General features: G+C 46.7%; 1 protein-coding gene across 1 annotated transcript in view; it reads right to left on the reverse strand.

Moving 5' to 3' along the window:
* Positions 1-15734, reverse strand: part of LOC117360935 (adrenodoxin-like) — a 29949-nt gene extending 14215 nt beyond the window's left edge. The window contains exon 1 of the mRNA XM_033945587.1: positions 15582-15734. Coding sequence (XP_033801478.1) covers positions 15582-15688 — 107 coding nt within the window. The 5' untranslated portion in view covers positions 15689-15734. The remainder of the gene's footprint in view (positions 1-15581) is intronic.
* Positions 15735-18515: the final 2781 nt, after the last annotated feature.

The following is an 18515-nucleotide window of genomic DNA, read 5'->3' on the forward strand; positions in this document are numbered from 1 at the left end:
CTTCCTACTTACACACTGACCCTGACTTTTTGAAGTACCTGCAGACTTGTTGGGAAGATTTTCTTCTCACTAATGGTCAACACCAATCTACCCCTGCTCTTTTTTGGGACACGGCAAAAGCGGTTCTTCGAGGGGCAATTATATCTTACGTATCAGCCCGCCGTAAACGGATATCGCAGGGTATTCTACGTTTGGAGAAACAGTATTCCCGTATAAAACATAAGTTTTTACAACACCCCACTCGGGCCCTTCGGGAAGAGCTGCATTCTACTCAGGTGGCACTTAATGCATTGCTTCACGATCGGATTAAACGCTCCCTTTTTTATAGAAAATATAGGCTCTATCGTTTTGGGAATAGAACGGGCAAATTGTTAGCTCACTTGACCAAAAATTGGCAGGACGATCGTTATATCTCTCGCATACGGGCGCCTAACGCTTCCTATCATACTAAGCCGGCGGATATTGCCGATGCGTTTTTCCACCATTTTTCTAACTTCTATGCTTCTCCTGGCCCCTATACTGGTCCCGACATCATCGATTACTTAGAGGATGCCGGTGTGCCTAAATTCACTGCCTTGCAGAAGTCAGCTTTAAATCGACCTATTCAGGGCACGGAGATCCTGAAGGCAATTAAAAAACTTGCGATCTTGCACGGCTCCGGGCCCTGATGGGTTTGCCACTGAGTTCTATAAAATGTTATCTTTCCAGGTATGTGAACCTCTTCTGGGCTACTATATGGTGGCATTGGAGAAGGGTTCTTTTCCCATCCATGCCAACCAGGCCACTATCACTCTGATCCCCAAACCGGGTAAATCTAGAGATGAGGTAGAGTCTTATCGTCCCATTTCTCTTATCAATGTGGACTTAAAAATATTAGCCCGTTTGCTGGCCAACCGTCTAACTCCATTGTTACCTACAGTTATTGCCACGGCGCAGGTCGGGTTTGTTCAGGGAAGGCATTCGGTAGTGAATGTTCGGAGGGTATTGTTGGCGGCGTCCAAAGCTCAAGCTACATCAACGTTGGGCATTTTGGCGAGTTTGGATGCCGCCAAAGCGTTCGACCAGGTTAATTGGCATTACCTTTTTCGGGTCCTGGATTATGTGGGGATAGGGGGCTGGTTTTGGTCTTCTTTGCAAGCGTTGTATTGTGCCCCGACCGCTTCCATACTAGTAAATGGCTACCTCACTCGTCCCTTTTCGGTAGGACGAGGGACGCGTCAGGGCTGCCCATTATCCCCCTTACTTTTTCTTCTCTATTTAGAACCCTTACTTCGCACTATTCAACAAGATGATGTACTAGTAGGGTTACCGGAAGGTTCATCTCAACTCCGTGTGTTAGCTTTTGCTGACGATTTGTTGCTTACTTTAGCCCAACCTTATAGGTCGTTACCGCGTGCGTTAGAGATTTTGGATGAGTTCCATCTTTTTTCTGGCCTCACCCTAAATACTCAAAAATCCATGGTACTCCCCCTGCAACTTACCGTCCGAGACTCATGGCCGGGAGTTTTTCCTTTGGTATGGGCCTCCTCTTCTATTCGATATCTCGGTGTCCTGATACCCAGGGATCTGTCCACACTATACACTATTAATATTCTCCCAATGCTGTCGAGGACTGATCAATATTTGAAGGCTTGGCGTCATTATCCATTGACATTGATGGGTAGGATAGCCCTATATAACATGATGATCATTCCTCGATGGCTCTATCTTCTTCAAACGTTGCCTCTTTTTCTTCAACACACCCATTTTCGGGCACACCGACGTTCCTTGCTTTTATTTCTATGGGGTGGTAAACGATCCCGCATTTCTTTTCATGCATTATCTCTTCCTCTTACACAGGGAGGCTTAGGGTTATTGCACATTGGTCGCCTCAATGTAGCTTGTCAACTTCGTCATGTGCATGATTGGTTTTGTGAGACTAATTGCTTTTCTGCTACCCAGCCAGAATGTTTAGCTTTTGCTCCATATCATTTTAGCTATCTGATTCATGTACGCTGTCTGCCTCCTAGAGAACTTCACTATGGGGATTTTTTGCTTTTCCCCATTCGAAAGGCATGGAAATATCTCTGTACTCAATTAGCTCTCAGACCCGATGTGACTCCTTGTCTCCCGATTGCTGGTAATGGGGATTTTCTTCCTGGTATGGGACTGGAGTCACATCCTCGATGGGTTGGAAAGGGTCTTTATTATTTATACCATGTACTGCACTCTGATGGTTCTATCCGGCCCTTTCAGCAGTTATGTGAATCTTCTGCCCTTGGTCCTGGTGACTGGTTCCCTTACATTCAACTACATCACTATGTCCATTCCCTTCCTGGATCTGCGCTGACTGAGACTGTGCAAGAGCAACATTCAGAAGCTCTGTGTCTTACTGCACAACTGCCTATCCCCCTAAAATTTTATCATCGTACTCTGCAAGACCTGGCTGGTGAATTGGACTATGCTGCACTAGCTGTTAAATGGACTCAGGACTTACATATTTCTATTTCGGCTGCTATGCTGAAGCGGAGTGTTGCCTTGGGACCGAAATCCTTGGTGTCTGTAGCTGAAAGAGAACGATACTACAAATTCCTGATCCGGACATATTTTGCTCCAATTAGAGCCTATCATGCTCGTCTTTGCACCACCGATCAATGTCCTAAGTGTGGAATGCCTAGAGCATCTCTGGGTCATATGTTCTGGCTTTGTCCGGGTATACGGGCTTTTTGGACACGTGTATGTCACCACCTTGCATCTTTTTGGAATTGCACTTGGACTCCTACTGACACTTTCCTCTTCACACTGAAGCTGTCCTTGCACCCGGTCCGTCCGGGTATGGCAGCGTTTGCTCGGAAAGCTGTAGTTCTGGGCATCAAGACAATTCTACAATGCTGGTTGTCCTCTAACACTCCGACTGTATCCCATTGGAGGACTCAATTGATTCAGCTGGCAGGATTTGAACGCTTGGCTATCTCTAATATGGACACCAAAGCAGGTTCCTCTTACCTTACTTGCTGGTTGCCATTTTGTTCTACGTTACAACCCGCTGTACGTAGCAGGTTACTTAATTAATTCTTTGAACGTTAGCTGAGGCATTGACTGTTCCCATGGGTGGGTGGGAGGGGGGTAGGGGGGGTGGGCATGAGAGATGATTGTTCCTGTGTACTGTTTCTAATATGTGTGTTTCCTTGCTGTGTTCAAAAAATTAATAAACAGATTTAAACATAAATTTCAAACACGTCTTTGAATAAGAAGGTTTTCAGGGAATGCTTGAATCTGCCTAAGGAAGTTTCTTCTCTAAGGAGGCCCTCCAGAGGTGGCCCAGAGGTCGGGAATGAAGAGACAAGGCTTTGTGGGGGAGGGGCTGGGGGCAGAATGGGGCGGGGCCATGCATCCGGGATTTTACTACACAGATCCATGTCACCCAGTGTCCTGGCCATAACAGCAGCAGACAGCGGGTGCACAGAGGATGTGAACATAAAATAAAAAGCAAGCAAACAATATACACATGCCCTGTCTTCTTTATCCTTCCAGTCAGGGTCAGCCTAACGGTATCCGACACCCTGGGCCAGTGGTCGGCAAACCGCGGCTCGCGAGCCACTTGAGTGCGGCTCGCGGCTCAACTAGCTAGAGCAGGGGTGCCCAACCTGCTTCCCTTCCCTGTAAAAGACGCTGAAGCACCGGGCTAACCAACTTTCGCCACCCGACATCAATTCTTAAGTCGGAGAGGAAGTTCTAGGCCAGCCAATCGCTACCTGGCTGGCCTGGAACTTCCTCTCCGACATTAGAATTGACGTCGGGTGGCGAAAGTTGGTCAGCCTGGCATTTCAGCGTCCTCTTTACAGGGAAGGGAAGTAGGGAGAGCTCAGAACTTGGCGGTGGCCTGTTCCCCGATGGCAGCGGTGGCAGCCTATTCTCCGGCGGTGGTGGCGGCCTGTTCCCCAATGGTGGTGGCTTGGGGGACAGCAGGGAGAAAGAAAGAAGGGAGACAGACAGAAAGGGGGCATGCAAGAAGAAAGACAGACATACAGAAAGAAAGAGGGCATGGTCATGGAGAGAGAAAGAAAGAAAGAGGCAGGGTGAAAGAAAAAAAAAGTTGGGGGAGGAAATGAGGTCTGGAGGAGAGGAAGCATACAGGAGGCTGAAAGAAGGGAAGAAATATTGGATGCACAGTCAGAAGAATAAAGTGCAACCAGAGACTGATGAAATTACCAGACAACAAAGGTAGGAAAAATGATTTTATTTTCAATTTAGTGATCAAAATGTGTCCGTTTTGAGGAATTTATATCTGCTGTCTATATTTTGCACTATGATTCCCTTTTACTAAACCGCAATAGCGGTTTTTAGCACAGGGAGCCTATGAGCATTGAGAGCAGTGCAGGGAATTCAGTGCAGTTCCCTGTGCTAAAAACCGCTATCACGGTTTAATAAAAAGGGAAGGGGATATATTTGTCTATTTTTGTATAGCTGTTATTAAGGTGACATTACATAAAGTCATCTGCCTTGACCTCTTTGACAAACCCCCAGAATATAAATAATTAACATTTTCTCTGCTTACAGTTTACTTTGTGTTTTTTTAAATTTTATTGTTGGTAGATCGTTTTGACTTGGCCACGAAGGTAAGGGGGAGGGAGGGGAGCTGCTGAAAAACATCTAGTAATTCTTGCAGGCTTGAATGTGCAGGGAATTATTTTTGTAAAATCATGTTTTGTTATTTGACTGGCATTATTTAGACTTTAATTTCTATGAATGAATAGAATGAAAATGATATAAAATTGCTTGCTTGTTTTTATGTGCGTGCGCTGAAAGGAAGTGGAGAGAGAGTGGGCTGAGGACGCTGAAGGGAAATGGGGAAGAGCGAGTGGGGAGAAGACGCTGATTTATAAATTGACAATTGTACAGAATATTGTTTATTTTTATAGTTTAATATAATAAGTTCAGTATAAAACTATTTGAGGCTTGTGTGGATGGGATCAGATGGTTTGCGGGGATGGAGACAAATCTTTTCCCCGTGTCATTCTCTAGGCTCTGCCACAAATCGATTTTGACTTTGTGTGGGCAAGCGGGGTTTCAATCAGGTTGACGTAGCTGTTGTAGTACAAACAGGCGCGGGGTCTGGCTCTCAAATGAAATCTTAATCGTTGTACTGCTGATCTTTGACTCTTTTGACTAATGAGTTTGCCTACCACTGCCCTAGGCAAACCTTCAGCCATTCACTCCCGCCCCACCATGCAAATCATCTCTCTTTCCCTACCTTTTCCTCCTAAAAAGTGTTCAGCATCTCTCTCCTCCTCTGCCCCAACGTGTTCAGCATTCCCATGTCCTCGACCCACCCTCCACTCCCCCATTCTGCAGCTTCCTCTCCCTGCCCCCCCCTGAAGGTGCACTGGCGAGGCAATCAATATTTGTAAAGATAGACTCACTGCTGCCGGTGCAATGCCTAGAACACCTTTGCATGCTCAATGAGAATTTTGTACAGTCACTGACACACACACACACACAAGTTGTGCCATTCTAGCTGGAAACCTGCTTTGCCTAGTGGTCAGGCCAGCCCTTCTTCCAACTATCAAAAGTTATGAATAATAAAAATAACTTCATCTTTATATACCGCAATACCACAAGCAGTTCAGATATGGTTACCACTCTATTAATCCACATAGTAAGAGGTACTTTATCGGGAACATAACTTGTTAACTCCTACGAGCCTCCCGGTATAACTTATAACCTAATTGATTGCAATGCCACGATAGGGCAAAACAGAATGTACCAGTGATGCCTCCCAGTAGAGACAGAAGTTTCCATGTCGGAGCTCCTTTTACTAAGCTGCGTTAGCGGTTTTAGCGCACGCAGTATTTTAGAGTGCGCTAAACCTGCGCTACGCGGCTAGAATTAATGCCAGCTCAATGCTGGCGTTAAGGTCTAGCGCGGGCAGCAATTTAGCACGCGCTATTCCGTGCGTTAAAGCCCCAAAGCGGCTTAGTAAAAGGAGCCCATAGAACACACATACGCCCTCGCCCAGTATGGAATACGTAATCACAAACTACAATTAAGAAATGTGTAGACAAAAGTTAAACTGAACCACCAAGAAGCCATACTCTGCAGACAGTGCAACACCGCAGAAACAGAAACTGTGATGCATGTTCCCTAATACTTTGCAAAATATAAAGATAGCGGATGTAAATCCCCACTTTATAAATGAACAAATAGAAATAAAACAAAAGATGGAAAAATAAGATAATACCATTTTATTGGACTAATACTTTTTTCAATTAGCTTTCAAAGGTCAAAACCTCCTTCTTCAGGTCAGTATGGTATGCTGCAGTTATGGTGTCCTGTCCTGAACTGATCTCCGAAGGTTAGTCAAAAATTAGTCCAATAGAAAGATCACATTTCCATTTTTCAACACAGCTACAATACTACTTTATCTTAAAGAAAAAAAAAATTTTTAACTTTTGTCATCTCTGGCTTCTGCTTTTTTCATCTTCTCTTCATGGTCTTCCTTCCATTCAGCATCTGTCCTCTCTTCCCACTCCAACCAGCATGTGCCCTCTTTCTTTGCCCATTCCATCCACAGTTTGCCCTCTCCCCCCTTCCATATGGCATCTGCCCTCTTTCTATTGCTTTTCCTTAAACTGTCTACCCTCTCCCCCCTTCCATCCATCCTGTGTCCCCTCCATCCTTTTTACATGATTCATTCTAGCTTTAGATACTCCCTCTCTAGCAGTTCTCTAGCAGAATGCTCTGGCATGTCTCTCTTCTTCTTTCCTTCCTTCCCCCACTCTACTCCATCCTAACCCATGTTGTAGCACCTCTGTCTCCATCCATCTCTCCCTCCCTTCTTCCTTCCCCCCAAGGGTTCCTCTTCTTTCCTATCTCCACATTTGTTATCTCCTTCCATCTCTCGTTGTCATCCCACCCCACCCCATAATCTGGCATCTCTGTCTCCTTCCTTCCATCTCTCATCCCTCCCCCTCCCATGTTCTGGCATTTTTCTCCTCTCCATCCCCCCTTCCCTCATGGTCTAGCTTCTCTCTGTCCTCATCCTTCCTGCCCCTCCCCATGTCTGGAATCTTCCCTTCCTCTCTCCCCTCCCCCATGTGGTTTGGAATCTGTCTCCTCTGTTTACCTTCCCTCCCTCAACCCATGTTTTGGCATCTCTCTCTCCTCTCCCTTCCCTGGACTTCCTTCTTCTTATGTCTTTCCTTCCTCCCTCCCAATTTGGCTTCCTCTTTTACCCCTCCCTCCCTGCCCCCCCCCCTAACAGGGGTGACATTGCTCCCCGGTCCCCATCTCTCCGTCCTATTTCTGCAGGCAACAGTGTGAGTGCTTTTGGAAGTCCTGTGTATTCACATTTTCTCCTTCATTTTCATGCAGCTACACGAGACATGTACATTCAGGACCAGTGGAGGAGGGTCATGGACTCAGACCATAATACCCAATAAATACCCACTGAGAACTGTAGCTTATCCACGTCGGTTTGTGAATTATTCTGGCTATTTCTCTTTGAAGTAAGAGTGAAAGGAATTTGAGGCTCTACAATGAGCTAACCGGGCACAGCCTGTCCTGCTACAGAGGCCTTGATAAGAGTCAGTCTTGACCGCTATCTCTCTCATCTGTACAAACAATGATGCTGGGGACAGTCTTTGGAGAGGGCAGCATATTCCAGCTCAGCACAACTAACCCATCACGCTTTTACAAAGAAGATAGCGAAGACTAGAGGGGAGCAGAACAGCGGCAGCACCAGGGTTCATACACTCACCCCCCCTCCCCCCCCCATCCTGCAGACGGCAATGAAGCAATCATTTTCCACTCAGGAGAAGCAAATCTATCCTAGTACAGGACAAGTCTGGGCGATATTTAATCTGCTGCACTTCAGACATTCACTTATGTAAATGGATCCATGTATTCAATTAAACTCACGCTAATTGAGTTTGTTTTTCATTAACACTGGCCGATTCTTATGCAGACTCTGAAGAGGACTCAGGGACCAATGCGGTGTGTTTACAGAGCTATGTGCAACAAATGCAATAAAAAACCAGAGCACACAAATTACCACTGCATTAAACACAAGGAACACCATCACGATTATATGCAAATGTCTGCTCCAAAATATCTCCCTTCATGTCAGTGCATGAGTGGGATTGGCTCAAATTCCAACAGGGAGACATAAGAAACTTTAATCCCACTTGACTCCAGCCCCCCCCCCCAAAAAAAAAAAAAATATCTGGTGGTCTAGATCCGTGTTCTTCAACCTTTTGACACCTATGGACCAGCGGAAATAAAATAATTATTTTGTGGACCGGCAACGGTCCGCGGACCGGCAGTTAAAAAACACTGGGCATTAAGTCATGTCCATCTCCACCCAATCTCCGCCCAAGACCCCGCCCCCATAATAGTACTAATTGTAACACCATTTTTTCCATCCATTTTTCATATATACACACACAGTATAATCGTATTAACAACACATAATGGTTAACCACAAAATTAAACTACACAAAGCACACTGTATGCTTCTCAACATTCATTCCTACCAGAACACAGATAACCCCAATGCAAATGCAGGACCAAAAACTCAAAGTACTAATATTCACAAACAAACCCTAAGATGCAAAACTCTGCAAGCAGAACAACCCCAGAGGAAAAGAAACAAATGCATTTCTTCCTGAACAGACAAATCAATCACTAAATTAAAAAAAAAATAATAAAAGCATTCCCCCTACCGTTAATGTCTTTCTCCTCCATGTGCCTTGCCTTCTGGCCTGCCCCCTGGTGTTAGCTTCAGGCCGGTCCACAGTGCGATCAACGCAGGGTCTTCGGGCTGGCTCCCTGAGTGCTGCATTGCACAAAGCTGTGGGAAGCGGCTCCTCGCGAGTGTCCTGCGCCTCATCTGGAAGCCTTCCTTCTGACGCTGCAACATCAGAGAGAAGGCTTCTGGTTCAGGACATGTGTAGGAGCCTTTTCCCATAGCTTTGTGCACTGCAGCACTCAGGGAGTCGGCCCAAAGACGCCGCGTTGATCGCACCATGGACCGGCGGCTGCAGAACACTGTCTTGGTCCCGATGGAGGTGCTGGCCCTGTGGACCGGCCGAAAATTTCTGCAGACTGGCACCGATCCACGGACCGGCGGTTGAAGATTACTGGTCTAGATCAGTGCTTCACAGCCTGGTCCTTGGGGTTTTCAGGATATCCACAATGCAAGAGAAATCAGAAAGTCCTGCCTCCTCAGTATGCAAATCTCTCATGCATATTCATTGTGAATTTCCTGAAAACCCAGCTGGCCGGTTGTGCCCCAAGGACTGTGTTGAGAAGCACTGGCTTAGTGGATCCTTTCACCTCCCTTGGGCTCCCCAACTTTGATCACCTCGAACCCCCTCCCTTCCCCCAATCCAAAATGACCCCCTGAACCCCTCATTAATCAGAGCAAAGTTAATGATGGTGCAGTGGACCCGTACACCCAACCCCTTCCCAACTAGAAGGTGGGAGGTAGGAGAGATGCTACTATTTATCATTTCTATAGCACGGAAAGGCATACATTTAACATTCAATAGACAATCCCTGCTCAGAAGAGCTTACAATCTAATTTGGACAGACAGACAGGACATCTTAGGGTTAGGGATTTTCTGGAAGAAGGGATGATACAATGAGTAGAGTTATCTGACAGTGAGTGGGAGTTAAGAGTTCAAAGCAGCTTCAAGGAAGTGGGCTTTGAGCTTGGATTTGAAAACTGCTAGAGATGGAGTATGACAAATTGACTCAGGCAGCCTGTTCCAGGCATATGACACGGCAAGAAAGAAGGGCCGGAGTCTGGGCTTGGCAATAAAGGAGAAGGGTACAGAGAAGAACATAAGAATAGCTTTACTGAGTCAGACCAATGGTCCATCTAGCCTAGTGGTCCATCCTCACAGTGGCCAATCGCGGGAGGGGGGAGAAAAGTACTGTATCCTGCAGCATCCCAGGTTAGAAACCCAGCAGTTTTTGAAGAGAGAAAGCAGGAAGTTGGGCAATCTCCCACTCGATCCTGTCTCTGCACTGTTACGTATCTTGCAAAATAGCAGCACCTGACCCCATGCAGTGGATTCTTCCAAAATTCTCTTATTTGCTGCTGACTTCATAGAGGTCATCCCAGGGGTCAAATGCTAGCATTTTGCAAGATATATCAGTTCAGAGACAAGAGCGAGAGGAAATCACACCTGCCTCCCACCTTCCAGGTTTGTGTGTTGGGAGGGGGACCACTATGGCATTTATGTTTTTGGTATCAGAGCAGGGGGGGTCAACACTGTCCTCAACTAATTCTCTAAGTCCATAAGCCACTATTAAGATGGCCTTGGGAAAATCTACTCTTATTTCGAGGACAAGCAGCATAAAATCTGTTTTACTCCTTGGGGTTTTGCCAGGTACTTGGGACCTGAGTTGGCCATTCTTGGAAACAGGATACTGGGATTGATGGACAACTGGTCTGACTCAATAGGGATGTTCTTATGTGAGCCAAGTATAGGACAATCCAGCCATTGTGACCTCACTGCTGAGGTTGGCTCTTAGGCATTGGTGGAATGAGGCATTATGACATCACAATCTCAGCTCTGGAATGTTGCTACTCTTTGGGTTTCTACCATGTGCTTAGGACCTGGGTTAGCCACTGTTGGAAACAGGATATCTGGGTTTGATGGACCTTTAGTCTGTCCCACTATGGCAGCTCTTATGTTTTATTTATTTATTTAACAAACACATTCCGCTTTAAGCCTAAGCGAGTTACAAAAATACAATAATATCAATATGATAATATAATATACAACAGTATGACATAAAAATCATTCATCCTGCATTCAGTGGCGTAGTAATGGTAGGAGGCGCCCGGGGCAGTGGTGCACCCTTCACACCCCCACTCCTTCCTAGCCCCCCCCCTCCGCTCTCCCTCCCCTCCCTGTAATATCAATCTTCACAAGTGCAAATGGCTTCTGCAAGTATGCTCCTCACACCGGTGTTGGATTCCCTCTGACGTCATTTCCTGGACCTGTGACCCGGAAGTGATCCAGAGGGGAACCAGGCTGGCGCCAGCAACAGGCAGGTTGTTCGCACGAGCAAAGGTAATAGGGAGGTACGGGGTAGGGATGGGGCGAGGGTGGCATGGTATGGCAGGGTGGGGCGGAGAGGTGCCAGTGCCCCCACCAACTTGGAGCCTGGGGCGGTCTGCACCCCCTTATTACGCCACTGTTCCCCATAAACCAGTCCTTTTCACCTATTTAAAAAAGCTGCCAATTCTCAGAAGCTGATGCAGAAGGCTACTGTGAGTCTAACCGCACATATTCCAGGTTGAGCAATGCAGAAAGGGATTGGGGGGGGCTATTCATTTCCACGGAAGACATGAAAGATAAATGGAAATGAAGTCATTAAGTAGTTTGGTTGCAATGCACAGATTTAACCAGTGGCTTCTGATGCAGAAGGGTCGGCTGAGAGGATAACCAGCAAAGTAGAGAATGACATAAGAACATAAGCAGTGCCTCTGCCGGGTCAGACCATAGGTCCATCCTGCCCAGCAGTCCGCTCCCGCGGCGGCCCAAACAGATCACGACCTGTCTGAATCATCTGAAGGGGCTCCCCTGGCACCTTGGCCTCCCAATTTGGTCCTGCCTTCCCATCGAAGTCCCAGCCCTCCGGTCCTGCACATGCACGACCTGGTTGGTTTATACTCATTACCTGACAAACTTTCTATACTTTTGTTACATCCCAGCTCCTCCCTCAGTATCCCATGATCCCTTTATCCCTCAGGAATCCGTCCAATCCAAATTTGTCACCGTCCCTGCAGGAACTCAATGTCTTGCCCATTCCCCAAGGGTTTCATCGCTGTCCCTGTCCCATTCCTGTAAGCTCTGCCTTAACCTCACAAGCCTTGGATACTTATGATTTTAAAGTGTTTGAGGATGTGCAGATAATAATAATAAGAGTTTCTATACCGCAGGACCGTGAAGTTCTATGCGGTTTACAATGGTTAAAAGATGTTACAAATTAATTAGAATTAACAAGGTTAGAAGCTAGTTATTAACAGCGCTAGAGATCAGTTATTGTGGAGTAGGATTGTACAGGTTAGTTGCCTAAATACTTCAGGAACAGGTATGTTTATAGGTGTTTCCTAAATTCCCCATAACAGAACTTGCAGGAATGGGGCAGGGACAGGAAAAGAACTCGACGGGATGGGACGGGAAAATGAGTTCCCGCGGGGACAGGGAAATATTTGTCCCCATGTGATTCTCTACAGCAGGGGTGTCAAAGTCCCTCCTCGAGGGCCGCAATCCAGTCGGGTTTTCAGGATTTCCCCAATGAATGTGCATGAGATCTATTAGCATACAATGAAAGCAGTGCGTGCAAATAGATCTCATGCATATTCATTGGGGAAATCCTGAAAACCCGACTGGGTTGCGGCCCTGGAGGAGGGACTTTGACACCCCTGGTCTAGAGCAAAGTATCGATGTCCAAAAGAAGAAGGGAAATCCAAGGAAACTCTCTAAAAGGTGACAGTCTCTTGTTTACTGGATAATTTCCTAAAACAAAAGTCCAAAAGCCATTATTAAGATGAGCTTTGGGAAATCCACTGCTTACGAGTCTGTTTTGCTCCTTGGAAACAGGATCCTGGTCTGTCCCAGTATGACAACTCTTAGGTTCTTATGTTAAGGTCCAAAAAAATCGCTTGCACAATAAACTAGCGCGCAGACGTCCACATAGCTCACTCACTACATTAGCGTACTTGGACTGCTGACACGGCCCACATTGAATCATACGCTTTCATTGTGCAAGTGATGATCACTTTTAGGACCCAACGTGCAACAAACCCAGACTGCTGCCTTTAGAATTTCATTCCCTGGATTTTCCTTCTTCCTTTGGGCTTTATTTCTTTCCTTGTTGGGTTTTTCTCCTCTTTTCTGTTGTCGGTTAAGAGGATTTCATTCTTTTAGCAATCTAAAATGCCTCGTTTTTCTTCATTCTCCAGTCAGAAATGTTCTCTGCAACTTTAAAACAGACAGGAGGTAACCAAACAAAAGTGAAAGTGACGGCAACCATCTGTGGCTCTTTGTTCTGTGCTTTTAAACCTATTTATTAATGACCTAGAGATGGGAATATTTAGTGACAGAATTGCCTTTGCTGATGGCACAAAGTTGTACAGTGGTTAAATTGCAAGAGGAGAGTCGGCGTCAAAATGGCAGATGACGTTTCATGTGAGCAAGGGCAAAGTGATGCATATGGGAAAGAGGAAGCACCAAGAAAATTGACCCTGGTCCCTCCACAGCGAGTAATATCGAAGAAGCAAAGAAATCGTGGAGAGTTGATGTCCAAGATGAAGGCTTTATTCAAACAAACAAATAAATAATCCACATCAAAATGTCTAGGGCCTGAACCTTTGGTGAAACATACAATCATTAATTGGTACAAACCTTTTATTTAAGATATATATTCTATCCACAGGACCCCTGAAGAAGACTATACTGTCCAAATACAGACCTTGTTTCACCAGAGGTTCAGGCCCTAGACATTTTGATGTGGATTCTTTACTTGTTTGAATAAAGCCTTCATCTTGGACTCTCCACGATTTCTTTGCTCCTGTGGGAAAGAAACCCAAACTATAGCTATGTGATGCAGCGTTCTGAGTTAGGAGTCACTGCCCAGGAAAGGTGTCATTGTTGAGGGTACGTTGAAACCCTCAGATCAATGTGTGGCGGCTAAGAAAGCAAATGGAATGTCGGGAATTATCAGGAAAGGAATGGAAAACAAAGATGAAAATGTTATAATGCCCCTGTATCGCTCTATGGTATGGCCGCATCTGGAATACTGTGTGCAATTCTGGTCGCTGTATCTCAAAAATGATATAGCGGAATTAGAAAAGGTACAGAGAAGGGCGACAAAAATGATAAAAGGGATAGGACAACTTCTCTATGAAGGAAGGCTAAAGCAGCTAGGGATCTTCAGCTTGGGGAAGAGACGACTCAGGGGTGACAGGACAGAGGTCTATAAAATACTGAATGGAATGAAAAGAGTAGATTTGAATCGCCTGTTTACACTTTCCAAAAATATTAGGATTAGGGGGCATGCAATGAAGCTGCTAAGTAGTAGACTTAAAACAAACCGGAGAAAATATTTCTTCACACAACATGTAATTAAACTTTGGAATTTGTTGCCGGAGAATATGGTGAAACCAGTTAGCTTAGCAGGGTTTAAAAAAGGTTTGGATCATTTCTTTAAAGAGAAGCCCATAGGCCATTATTGAGATGGCTTGGGGAAAATCTGTTTTACTACTTGGGATCGTGCTAGGTACTTGGGACCTGGGAAACAGGAAAACTGGGCTTGATGGACCTTTAGTTTGTCCCAGTATAGCAACTCTTATGTTCTTAGCTTGCAAAAATGTCATGTTGAAGAAATTTTTGCAAGGCTAACGTTTTCAGGCTGGCACTTTTGTTTTCTTCAGACATGAACCGCTGAACCTTTGTGTGGCCTGTACCCAGCAGGCATTCTGCAATCAGCGCATAAGTTCTGTACTTGCATGGACTTAGCCTTCTGCATGGCACAGTTTTAAGCTGTAACTCAGCCATCAGCCCACACTTCTACTGCATGGCTTTCTGCATTGATCCCTCGGTGCTTTGTCATACAGCCTGAGGACCACAGGGATGTACTGGGGAAGGAGAGTGTACTTTGCTTTCCATTGCCCTGGTGACACTATGTGGATCCTAGAAAAGGTTCCGAGAAGAAGAACCCAGATGATAAAGGGGAGGGAACAGCTGTTCCAAGGAGAGAGACTAGGACGGGTTCTTCAGCTTGGAGAAAAGAACAAGAGGAGATATAAAAGAGGGAGTGAAATGGGTAAAAGGAACAATTGCTTGCCCTCAAACTGGTAGTAAGCGAAGAGAACGGGAAGGGGTAAAACGCGGACCTCACGGACCTGACGGACCTGGCGGATCTAAACCCGCACGTCCTTAAAATCTTGTCGTTAGTTTCTGGCTCTGACAGACCTCGGTGACAATTTAGCTCTGACGGATCCGTCTCGGCATAGGGAGGGAAAAGTATTAGGATCCGTCGGCGCTAAAATCTCACCGAGGTCCGTCAGAGCCAGAGACGAGTGCTGGAGCGGCTCTAAAACGAATCCTTTGAACCGGTTTCCTGCAGCCCCAGTAAATTAAAAAATCTGAGGTCCGCGGCTCTGACAGACCTCGACGACACTGTAGCGCTGACGGATCCTAATACTTTTCCCTCCCTAGGCTGAGACGGATCCGTCAGCGCTAAATTGTCACCGAGGTCTGTCAGAGCCAGAAATTGAATACAAGCGGCACGGACCTCAGATTTTTAAGGAATGTGTGGGTTTAGATCCGCGTTTTACCCTTCCCGAAGAGAACTCTGTCAAATGAGAGGTGACATTTACTAGAAATGCACAAAAGTCTTTTTCACTGAAATCTCTTTGGAGATGCTGAGTTTGCAACCTCCCCAAACCTTTGGAACCTGCATTCAATGGTGCATGGAGCTGAAGTGGTCAGAGTCCAGGTTTGATGGACCTTCAGTCTGGTCCAGGGTTTTCTATTCGTTTTTTCACCATTGCTAAACGTCCTGCCCAGCTCACTCACCCGCTGTCCCGCAGCCTGGCCGTGCAGCTGAAGCCTCTCCTGGCCGGGCCGCCGGGAAAGCTCGCAGGAAGGGCCCTCAGGAGAGCCGGGATGCAGCGCGCGCTCATGTTGCCCGGGTCCAATGCGGAGCGAAGCGGCCCGGCCCGGCCAGGAATAAGGAGCGAGAGGGGGCGTGGCGGGACAACGTCGCCGAGGCAACGCGGGGAGGTGGAGCCAGGGCCTGGCCCTCCCCCGTCACCAAGCCGAGCCATGGTCGGAGCTGAATTGAATCGTTTGGAGGTGCAGAAGAGCCGTAGGAGACACAAGTTCAGATTTAATAGCCTCCACCCATCACATCATTCCTTCTGCTGCATTGGAGGGACAGGGGACATATGATCCAGGCCTTCAAATACTTGAAGGGCATTAAGAAAGGAAAATGGTCAAACCAGAGGACAGAATTTGAGGTTGAGGGGTGGTAGATTCAGGGGCAATGTTAGGAAATTCTACTTTACGGAGAGGGTGGTGGATGCCTGGAATGCGCTCCCGAGGGAGGTGGTGGAGAGTAAAACTGTGACTGAGTTCAAAGAAGCATGGGATGAACACAGAAGATTTAGAATCAGAAAATAATATTAAATATTGAACTAGGCCAGTTACTGGGTGTCTGTGTATGGCCGTTTGGAGGAGGATGGGCAGGGGAGGGCTTCAATGGCTGGGAGGGTGTAGATGGGCCTGGAGTAAGTCTTAACAGAGATTTCAGCAGTTGGAACCCAAGCACAGTACCGGATAAAGCTTTGGATTCTCGCCCAGAAATAGCTAAGAAGAAAAAATTAAAAAATTTAAATTGAATCAGGTTGGGCAGACTGGATGGACCATTCGGGGTTTTATCTGCCGTCATCTACTATGTTACTATGTATTGTGAGGTCATAGAAACATAATGGCAGATAAAGGCCAAATGGCCCATCCAGTCTGCCCATCCGCAGTAACCATTATCTCTTCCTCTCTCCAAGAGATCCCACGTGCCTATCCCAGGCTTTCTTGAAATCAGACACAGTCTCTGTCTCCACCACCTCTGCTGGGAGTCTGTTCCACGCATCTACCACCCTTTCCGTAAAAAACTAATTCCTCAGATTACTCCGGAGCTTGTCACCTCTTGACTTCATCCTATGCCCTCTCGTTGCAGAGTTTCCTTTCAAATGAAAGAGACTCAACTCCTGCGCATTTACATCACGTAGGTATTTAAACATCTCTATCATATCTCCCTTCTCCTGTCTTTCCTCTAAAGCAGGGGTGTCCAACCTGCAGCCCAGTGAAGTATTTTGTGCGGCCCCGTTCGAGGGCGATGCAGTGTTTTCCTCTGCTGCCCCCAGGTGTTTACCGTCTTGCCGGCTCCCTCCTCTGTCTGTGCAGCCCCAGAAACATTTTTTTTCGACCAATGCAGCCCAGGGAAGCCAAAAGGTTGGACACCCCTGCTCTAAAGTATACAGATTGAGATCTTTAAGTCTGTCCCCAAACGTCTTATGATGAAGACCACACACCATTTCAGTAGCCTTCCTCTGGACCCGACTCCATCCTGTTTATATCTTTTTGAAGATGTGATCCCAGCAGGCAAACTTGGTATTGGTGGTTTATACGTAATATATCTGGCTACGTTATAACTGCTAATCGCAGATACTCAGCAGAGATGCTGACTATCTCGCGCTGAATATTAGCAGTTAGCTGGAGCCATTCCTGGCCAATTAAATTGCACTAAATATAGGGCAGAAGAATCCTATTTATTAAACTGTTATTGCCATAACCAGAGTTTGTGCAAGTCTTTTGCCAGAGGTGTAGCAAGACACTCAGATTTGCATGAGAACCCTCCCCCCAGCCTGGCATCTCCACCCCCTCCCCCAACAACCTCCCAAAGCCTTCATTTCTTTGCCAGCAGCGACTCATACCCTCTGCCCCTGACCTTCCCTCTGACCTAGGTCCACTTCTGCGGAAACAGGAAGTTGCATCAGAGGAAAGGTTCAGGGCTGGCACTAGCAGTGGATGTACTTGCCCTGGGATCAGAATCATGGAATGCTGCTACTATTTGGGTTTCTGCCAGGCAGTGACGCAGCGAGGGTAATTGCCGCCAGTGGCAGTGGTGCCCCTCCCCACCCTCTTCTCCACCTCCCGATCCTTCCCGGCCCCCCTTCCCTTCCCCCATACCTTTTTAATTTTCCAGACGAGAGCAACAGCACAAACTTGCTGCCCATGTTGTGTCAGCTGTCCCTGTGACATCAACTCGTAGGTGCAGGGCCCGGAAGTGATGTCAGCGAGAGAAGACACCGATGTGGGCAGCAAGTTCATAATGCTACTCATGCAGGAAAAATTTTAAGAGGCACGAGGGAAGGGTTGGGGCATACACCCGCAATAGGGGGGGCCCAAGAGGGGGGACGGGTGCCTGCACCCTTTACAAAGACTGCACTCAGGCTGGACTCCTCCCCCCCCCAGTGCTGCCAGGTACTTGTGACTTGGATTGGCCTCCATGAAGAAGGGATACTGGGCTAGATGGACCATTGGTCTGATCCAGTAAAGCTATTCATAGGACAATCATGGCATTGTGACATCACTGCTGAGGTTGGCTCTTAGGCATTGGTGGAATGAGGCATTATGACATCACTATCTCAGCTCTGGAATGTTGCTACTCTTTGGGCTTCTGGAATCTTATTGTTCTTTGAGATTCTGTGTTTTTGCCAGGTACTTGTGACTGGATTGACCATTGTGGAAACAGGATATTGGGCTAGATTCAGGGATCTCAAAGTCCCTCCTTGAGGGCCGTAATCCAGTCAGGTTTTCAGGATTTCCCAATGAATATGCATTGAAAGCAATGCATGCACATAGATCTCATGCATATTCATTGAGGAAATCCTGAAAACCCGACTGGATTGCGGCCCTCAAGGAGGGACTTTGAGACCCCTGGATGGACTA

This window comes from Geotrypetes seraphini, chromosome 5 (genome assembly GCF_902459505.1).
Source record: "Geotrypetes seraphini chromosome 5, aGeoSer1.1, whole genome shotgun sequence".
Classification (NCBI taxonomy): Eukaryota; Metazoa; Chordata; class Amphibia; order Gymnophiona; family Dermophiidae; genus Geotrypetes; species Geotrypetes seraphini.